The sequence below is a fragment of the Piliocolobus tephrosceles genome, chromosome 1, assembly GCF_002776525.5.
Source record: "Piliocolobus tephrosceles isolate RC106 chromosome 1, ASM277652v3, whole genome shotgun sequence".
In the NCBI taxonomy this organism is placed as follows: domain Eukaryota; kingdom Metazoa; phylum Chordata; class Mammalia; order Primates; family Cercopithecidae; genus Piliocolobus; species Piliocolobus tephrosceles.
The window spans coordinates 168,698,504-168,707,725 of NC_045434.1; the positions used below are offsets into that span (position 1 = coordinate 168,698,504).

General features: G+C 58.0%; 1 protein-coding gene across 2 annotated transcripts in view; it reads left to right on the forward strand.

Moving 5' to 3' along the window:
- Positions 1-6,723, forward strand: part of GLIS1 (GLIS family zinc finger 1) — a 239,907-nt gene extending 233,184 nt beyond the window's left edge. For both annotated transcript variants that reach the window (XM_031935230.1, XM_023186925.1), the window contains 3 exons: positions 2,915-3,093; positions 3,660-3,827; positions 6,181-6,723. In XM_031935230.1, the coding sequence (XP_031791090.1) occupies positions 2,915-3,093; positions 3,660-3,827; positions 6,181-6,338 (505 nt within the window). In that variant the 3' untranslated portion in view covers positions 6,339-6,723. The remainder of the gene's footprint in view (positions 1-2,914; positions 3,094-3,659; positions 3,828-6,180) is intronic.
- The last annotated feature ends 2,499 nt before the right edge of the window (positions 6,724-9,222 follow it).

Consider the following 9,222-nt stretch of genomic DNA (forward strand, 5'->3'; position numbering starts at 1 on the left):
TGTGTACCTCACCTGGCACAGGCTCCACTACGATGGTCCCCGCCCCCACCCATACCCGCTCAGGCCACCTGCTCACCCACCAACCAGCTGAAAAACATCTCCAACCAAAGGAAAATAAACCACGAAGGCCACTCGCTGCTCGGGCCCGTGCACTCTGCTCCGCCTCATTCATCACCTGCCTGCCGCCTGTGTAAGTGCCCGTCAAGAATTCTGCAGCGAGAAGCAGAGTGATGACAAGACGGGACCCCCGCCTGCCCACCCCTGCCTGCGGGTAGGAGCCTCGGGTCCAGCTGCAGGAGAGAAGCATCCTCGTGCCTGACACCAGGCCCAGGCCCAGCGTGAATGGGTTTCTTTTTTCATCCCCTGAGAAGAGAGTGGGGAAAGGGCCTTCAGCCTCCACTTCCTGCCAAAGTCAACAAGGAACGGCCACTTGTGGCTCCCCAGTGGTTTGCTGGGACGTTTAAATAGCTTGACAGAATTATCTGATTCACTCGAAAATATGCTAAGAGGGCCTGACTTCATGACCAAATTTATTTACCCTGGCTCAGAGAAGACGCCGAATAGGGTATTTTTTTTCCCAGCCTTGTGCGAGGTATGAAGCCCTTGGTCTGCCAGGCCAGTGAGGTTTTATATTAAGTTTTATAGGTTCCAGTTGAAGCAAAAATATTTGATTTAGGAATCATTTGCATGACTCAGAGGAGGAGCTCCAAAAGATCTTTTTTGCCTTTTAAAGAGTTCAGGTAGAGCAGCATAGCCTCAGGCGTCATGTCTGCTGTGGAGAGAGCTGTGTTCTGTTTAATTTCACTGGCTGTGAAGGTGGCAAATGTGAATTTATGGTGGAGTGAGACAGGAAAAACAAACTTTTGAAAATGCATGTTTTTTCCCTTTCGTATCGGGTTCATCTTAATCCTGCAATGCCGTTAATCTCTGAAGTTTGTAGCTGAGAGATTCAGAAACTCATTTATTAGTGTCATCGGTTGTTCGCTGTGTGCCAGGCCCAGCACTGGGCACCGGGTGACCGAGAAGGACTAAGACCTGGCGCTCCCTACGGGGGCTCTAGGAAACCAGGGGAGGGCTGAGTTGTGGGTGCCCAGATGGGATGGGGATAAGGCAGCCACCACACAGCAAGCCTGCAGGAAGGAGGAACTACTCCCGGGCCAGGCCCTGGCCCAGCTTCAGCCAGGAGAACTGGTCATAAGAACACACAGCTTGTGCACAGCTGTCCACAGTTTCTAGTGCACAGAGGAAGACGCTGTCCCACTGGATCACCCCATAAGACAGGCCTAAAGATAATGACGATAGTGATACTCTATTCCTGGAGGTATGATGAGGATTTGGCTCATGAACTTAAAACAGTGACAGGGATCCAACTGTGTTAGTGGCTGGGCCAGGGACCCAGCACCGAGACCTTGCTTCCCCTGTCCCCAGAGAGCTCACAGTCACGGGGGCCCCACACATGTGGATGACGACAGCAGACTGGAGGGGCAGTCAAGGGGCTGCCAACGTTGGAGGGGGCAGAGAGGAACTTGGCATGGCGCAGATGCGGAGACACCAGCCTCTCTCCAAATCCACTTTCCCCATTTCCAGATAGCCCTGCTTCCTTCAGAGAGGCACTGATCTGTTAACACTTGGTGTCTCAGAGGGTGGGCAAGGGTCACGAAGTCACCTGGAGCTGTGACATTGAATTTGCTGTGTATTTTAATGTGGATGGTCCAGCAAGCCACAAATCCAGACAAGAAAATGGGGACTCTGAGCTCTCACTGTCTCCCTCTTTCTGCCATGCACATAAATGCTTTACAAGCTGTGAGCCTTCAGCCTTGTCCCCAGAGCCCCCAGGCTGTTGATCCCAAAGTCATTTTAGCCCCTGTGAACGGGGCCCAGGGGCTTAGGAAGATAGCGTGAGAAGGGAACCTGGCCTGCAGCATCCTGCAGTCCAGGTAGTGGGCCCCGGAGCTGGGCTGGGCTCAGGGCGCCTGTGCTGCTCTCAGCCACTGCAGTCTTGTTTCAGAACATGAGCTTCCAGAGTGCACAGTCTAGAGCCTGCATCCCTCAGGCCCTGTATGAAGGCAACTGGTGAGCCCCCCATCGCAGGAGGTATGCAAGTGGAGGAGAGACGGCCAGGGTTGGAAACAGGAGAAGGTTCCTCAGAGTACACTGTGCAGGAAAAAAATGCCAACTTGGCCATGGGACCGACTTGCTAGTTTTTCTTTCCTTCCCCTTCATAATGATGATGATGATTGATGAGTGGCTAAGAATGTATTGGACATCACACTTTGTCTACATTGCTTTAATGTCACCCTCATTGTAACCCCTGAGCTCAGTGTTGTGTGGCTGGGAGTAACGGGCAAACCTCTCTGAGCCTTGGTTTTCTGGTCTGCAAAAAGGACACAAGAACACCTGTCTCCTGGGGCCTGGAGCGAGTCAGGGGCTCAGTGAATGCTGACTGTGAGGGCCATGGGCTGCTCCAGGGCTCCTCGTCCAGGTGGCCAGAGTGGCGTGCACGAGGCAGAGAGCCGGGCACCCAGCAGGTAATGAACGCTACAGCGTGCCAGGTGATGAGCCAGCAGCCCTTCCAGGAAACCAAGGCTCAGAGATATTAAGCAACTTGCCCAAAATAGTTGGCCAATGAGAGCAATTAGGGGTTCGAACACAGTTCTCTAAGTTGGAAAGGTTGCGCCTCTTACCAGATCCTTGCTGACTCTCCTAAATACCAGACTCCAAAGCTTACAGGATTGAAAAGTTTGGCTTGAACATGACCAAAAATAAAAGCTCCTCTTCTAACTATTGTAGGTCGGAGCAGGTCAGCTGGTGAGTGCGCTCCTCGTTGCTGGAGGGGAGTAAGCCACAGCAGCCCTGCCTCTGGCCCCCACTCTCCACACCCCTGCCTGCTGACGGGCATCTCTGTTCTCTCCAGGTTGGGGCCCGGCCTCCTCTCACCCATAGTCAGCCCCCCGAAGGGGCTCGGGCCACCGCCGTTGCCCCCATCCTCTCAGAGCCATTCTCCTGGGGGCCAGCCCTTCTCCACACTCCCCAGCAAGCCGTCCTACCCACCCTTCCAGAGCCCTCCACCCCCGCCTCTGCCCAGCCCACAAGGTAAGCTCTGGCCAGGGGCCCGCTCCGTATAACCCCCGATTCCCACTCAGAGACCCCAGAGGAACGAGGAGACAGCGGCCTAATGGGGGAGGCAGGTACTCAGAGAATGACCGACTGGGCACTGGGGGCTGAGAGAACTGAGAGAAGCTGGGAGACGGGACATAAGAGGCCCAGCTGGGGGCATGGCCTGGAGAAAACTGGTTCTGAGAGTGAGGAAGAGCGTGTTCCGGACAAGGTGGCAAAGGCCCGCTGCCCCGAGGAGAGGCCAGTGAGCAGGAGTGAGCGCCTGAGAGTGGAGGGAGGAGGCATTAGCTATGGGTGACTCAGGAGCAGCCACGTGAGACCATCTCAGCCACCCCGCGCCTGCCCTCCCCTCCCTGCAGGGCAGAGCTGAGAATGGGGCCCCCGCCTCCTGCACCTTCTGTGCCCTGGGCCTCCTCTCTCTCTCACACCCACAATGCCTGGACAGGACAACACGGGAGGTGCAGCGTGCAGCAAGGATGTTCCCCTCCCTGCCCTGGGCACTTCTCCTTTGTCAACGCGGCCCCTGCCACCCCCATCTGCAGGTTACCAGGGCAGTTTCCACTCCATCCAGAGTTGCTTCCCCTATGGCGACTGCTACCGGATGGCCGAACCAGCAGCCGGCGGGGACGGACTGGTCGGGGAGACCCATGGTTTCAACCCCCTGCGGCCCAATGGCTACCACAGCCTTAGCACGCCCTTGCCTGCCACAGGTGAGCCCTGCCTGCGTGGCTCCCGGTCCTGGGCACCTGCCGAGGCTCAGCCCTGTGCTGCGTGCTGCATACACACTCTCCTGCAGTCTTTGGATGTTTCTGTGGTGGGGCCATCCCCACTTTACAGAGGGGGAAGTAGAGGCTCAGAGAGGTCCCAGGACCCCGCAGAACTGTCTGTACCTGCCTGACTGGAAAGTGCATGCTCCTTCCACAGCTTTGCGAGCCTTATGTGTGTCTGAATGCTGACAGGTTTCTGAAGAATCGGACTGGGAGCTCATGGTTTAATTACTGCTTCTCTTTATTTATTGAGCACCTACTGTGTGCCAGGCATAGCTGCAGACCCTGGGGATGTAGCAGTAAATGAACAAATCCTGGTCTCCCTTTGGCAACAGAGGAGACTAGGCCGGGACAGAGCTTAGAGGTTGTGCTGTTCCTTCCCTGCATTGGTACCTGGTGCTGCCCTACAGGGCCCTGGGCCTCCCCAGCTCTGCCCCAGGCTTGGCTAGAGAAGCCCGGGGAGGGGGAGGGTGCCCACAGCCCAGGTGGAACCGGGCTCAGATCAGTGGGGCAGGCCTAGTCGGAGCACGGGCATCAGAAGGGAGGGGCTAGACCCTCCCTGAGTTCCTGGAGCTTAGACCCCCCCCTCTAAACAGCCTCGGGGCTGGGTCTAACAGGTTTCCGGGGCTCCAACAAAAGGGAACCTGAGACCCTCCCAGAGGCGGGTCAACTTCTGGGGCAGCTTTGATTGCGTGAGCGTGAGCCGGAGGGTGGAGGGACAGGCACATAGGGACAAGCACTGAGGCGTCAGCTGGGTACATACCACCCTGTGGGTCCATGTCCACACACCTGCGCCCGTGCCAGGTGTCTGTGTGTGCCCGTGCTTGCAGGCACAGGTGGCTCTGGGCAGCGTGCATTCCATGAGTGTCAGGAGCTGGCAGGGCTGCACTCTTGTGTCCGCACACATGTGTTACCCCAGGTTTATGCAGATGTCCGTGCACCCCGTCTGTGTGCACATCATGTCACCCACCCCATGACTCATGGCCGTTGCCACAGACGCGTGCTTGTGTGCACGTGTGCACCTGTGTTTGAGGACCGTGCCCACAGGCCTGTGGGTAAACATGTGCCGTGTCCATGCGAGATAGATGTATGTGCATGTTCCCCTGCGTGACATGGGGCCCACATGGAAGACGGGTGCTCTGTGTCTGTGTATACCCAAATTGAGGTGCCCAGCACTGTGGGCTCTCCCCATCTTGTCCTCCCCACCCTGATCCAGCCCACATGGGAGTTCTCAGCTGAGCAGCAAGGCTTAGAATGAATAGCTCTGAATGGAGCGGGAGGCAGCTTCCACGCCCCGCCCCTACACCGGCCAGGGGAGGTTCTTTCAGCCTCCCCTCTCCCCAGTGTCCACTGCAGGCCTGCTTAGAGGCCTTCTGCGCACACCTCCCTGGCCAAGCAGAAAGCACACACAGAGCACAGAGCATTAAATTCAGACTGACAAGCTTCAGGGGCTGCAGGCCTCAGAACAGTTCAGCCCAACCCCACTGCATAGACTGAGGCTCACCTGTCTTAGGTCCCACAAACGCGTGACAGCAGCTCACTGGCAGGCCTTTAGGGCAGGGGCTGGAGAAGATGACCCCTCCCGCCCCTCCCAAGTCAAGAGCCTCTGAGTGGTGGCCCCACCCTGGAGACAGCATGTCCAGTGGAAGAGCCAGGTATCTCTGGAGCCAGATGGACCTGGGTTCAATCCCAGCTCCCCTCCTTACTCACACTGACCTTAGGCAAGCATCCTGGCCTCTCTGTGCCTGCCTTCTCAGCTATAGAATAGGAAGGATAGTGAAATCCACCGCATGGGAGCATTGTAGTGCCGAAGCAAAGCAAGCTGAAATGAGCACTTACCAAGTGCCCAGTAAATGCTGGTGCCCTTCTTTGGGTTTCTTGAGTCTGGTTCGGGGATGCAGCTGAAAGGGTGGGGGTGAGCCGGTCCTTCTACCAGGAGGGGACCAGCCCCTGAGGGCAAGGGCTGAGCTGCTCCTCCCCTACCCCTCTCCTTCCCCCACATTCTGCCCCACAGCCCAGCCCTGGTGATGGACCTCCCGGAGTCAGCCCCGTGCCTGTCTCCCCAGCTGCCCTGGGCCCCCTGGATATGCCAGGCCCAGGGTGCCTCCCAAGCCCTCACCCCACCCCAGCCGCCAGCTCCCCCATTTGGAAAAGTTGGGGGCTCCAAGCAGGCCCCACCGACGGGACACTGTGAGCGGGCACCCTGGGCAGACGGGGTGGGGCCTGGGAACTGGGAAGCATGAGCAGGCACGGCCCCTGCTGCCTCCAGCGCTGACCCTTTCCCACCCACTCACAGGATATGAGGCCCTGGCTGAGGCCTCATGCCCCACAGCACTGCCACAGCAGCCATCTGAACATGTGGTGTCCAGCGGCCCCGAGGACTGTGGCTTCTTCCCCAATGGAGCCTTTGACCACTGCCTGGGCCACATCCCCTCCATCTACACAGACACCTGAGGGAGCCCCCACATGCGCCTGCCCGTCCAGCACTGCAGATGCCACCTTGCCCACCTGCTGTCGCTCCCACCCTCCGTGCACCCAGCGGGAGTGCCAGGCCACAGCCAGAACAGCCAGGCCAAGACCCAGGGAAGCCAGTGCTGCCACGCCACCCAGCGCTGCCAGGGAGCCACCATCCGAGCCCGCACTGGGCACACAGAGGTGCCTGCCAGGATCCGTGGCCCTGTAACATTCCCTCGATTGTGTCTTCCCGTTCCTCCCCACGGTGGTTTTGAAATCACAGACCTCGTGTATATAAAATATGCAGAACTTGTTTTCCATTCCCCTGCCAGTTTTATATTTTTGGTTTTACAAGAAAAACATTAAAAACTGGAAAGGAGATGTGAGGGCCTGATTCTGCGTTGTGATTCAGCCCAGAGGCTGGGACCAGGAGAGCCTTAGAGGAGGGTGACAGAGCCGGGTGTTCAGGGCTAGGGAGGCTGCATGGAAACCAGCTCAGGCCCTGGGTTCTGACCACGGGGATGGGAACCAGTGGCACGTGGCCCCCCCACCATGCGCTATGGTCCTTACAGACACCAGCGTTAGTCCCAGGACTGTGCAGTGAGGTAGGCCTATCCCCATGGACAGGTGGGCAAACTGAGGCTGGGAGGGTGCGGCAACGGGCTTCAGATCCCGGGCCCCACAGTCAGACCACACTTGGGACCCAGCTCCATCTGACCTGGGCCCCTGCCTGCTACAGTGACTCCTCTGCAGGTGGGAGAACGAGCTTCAAATCTAGTGTCTGGGCCTCTGCAAACAGAGAAAACCCTGGGAGGGTAGGGCAAGCCTGCTGGGGGTAGAGCCCAAACAGCCTCAAAAAGCCAGAGGCAAAGGCCGGTCCCTGCAGATAGGCCGGGTGCCAAGAGCAGCCTTTGTCTCAGGAGCCTTGTGCCCACCCTGGAGGACCGAGGCTCGCGTGGGTCTGTCCCTATCCCCCGTCTGTCTCCCTCCAGCATCCAGCATGAGGAACAGGCCCATGCTCCAGGCCTGGGCAGGTGACCTGGGTGGTGGCCAGCATCTCACCCTGTCACACTGATCACCTGCTACAAAGATCCAGGGAAGTTCCTGCCTCAGCCCCTCTGGAGTGGAACCATGCAAGGGCGGCCACGTTTACCACCCTCCCCGTGCTCCCAGAAACAGCCTAGGGAGAAGTCTTCTTGTCCCCTCTGTAGGTGAGGAGGGGCAGCCAGCATTCACACCCTCACCAAAGGGCCACCTCTTTGTACCACACGCTGACTTAGGCAGGCAAAGCCAGATGAAAGGCCCAGTAACCCCCTTCTGTAAAGAAGGGTCTCTTATAGAAGACCCTCGGTCTCCCCTTTATAGAGAGGGAGACCGAGGGTCAGAGTGAACACCTAGCCACGTGGTGACAGAGCCGTGATGCGTGCCTGGTCGTCCCCCTCATCCACAATGTCACTGACACAGTGGTGCCATGCCGGCCTGTGGGGCTTCCCAGGGATCTGCTCTCCACCTCCTCCCAGGAGCCTGCTGATGAGGTGCTTGCACCCATGTCCTACCTGCCCCTCCAGACGTGCACTCTACCTGCCCTGTGTCCAGGGCCAACCCATGGGGGCTGCATCTGGGGCCGCTCCCCTCTGGCTCCGGGTTGGCTCCAGCCAGTGAGGAGCCCAGCATGGGAAGGAGGTGGGAGGGAGGGTCCCTGGGTGGCAGTGGCCCTCTCCACACAGCCCAATCCAGGCTGGGAGCGGCTCCCCTCCTCCCTCGCTCGGGCATGGAGGGAGTGGGGAATCACTCGAGACACCCTGGCCCACACCGCAGCATGGTCCCCTCAGGAAACTCCTGACGACCCTGAGCTGAAAAGGACCATCTTCCCTGCCAAACCCTGCTACTTATTCCGATCCTACAGGCACGGAAACTGAGGGACGGTGCGCCCAGCACAGTGACTCACACCTGTAATCCCAGCATTTTGAGAGGCCAAGGCGGGTGGATCAGGTCAGGAGTTCAAGACCAGCCTGGCCAACATGGTGAAACCCTGTCTCTCCTAAAAATACAAAAAATTAGCTGGGCGTGGTGTGGTGGCGGGTGCCTGTAATCCCAGCTCCTTGGGAGAGTCACTTGAACTCAGGAGGTAGAGGCTGCAGTGAGCTGAGATCGCGCCACTGCACTCCAGCCTGGGTAACAGAATGGGACTCTGTCTCAAAAAAAAAAAAAAAAAAAAAGGAAAGAAGAAGGAAGGAAGGAAGGAAGGAAGGAAGGAGGCAGGGAGGGAGGGAGGGAGGGAGGGAAAGAAACTGAGGGACAGTTTCTTTCTGTCCCTCAGAGAAGAGGGAGGCTGTGACACAGCCTGTGAGAGGTGGAACTGGGTTCAAACCCAGGCATCGGGCTCCGGAGCCTCCAACTTCTCCCTTCACACTGTCCTGCCCCTTACAGAATCGGGCGACCTGCTCCCACTGCCTCTCAGCCTCTGCCTCCCCGAGTGGCCCAGTCCAAGCCCCCAGCAGGCAGGGACCCTCCCACTGTCACACGGCACATCAGGCTGCTGCTGCCACCCAGGGGCCCCTCGCCCCTCATCCCCTCCCCCACTGATTTTATGGAACTAATTAGGCCAAGGCAAAACCCCTTGAACAGGGATGCTGAGGAATCAATACTGCATGTCACTGCGAGCACTTAATCCACTCCAGATAAGCAGCGTGAAGCTCCGCCATGAGGACATAGTTCTATTAATAATGAAAGGGGCTAAGCTGCAAGCGGGGAACACACAGGGAGCTGGCAGTTGGATCCCATTTAATTTCAGAGAGCAGAGAGAGGGAGAAAAGGAGACAAAGACAGAGAAACAGAGGCCTAGACGGAGGAGAGACAAGTAGGCCGGAGGGGAAGGCACAGA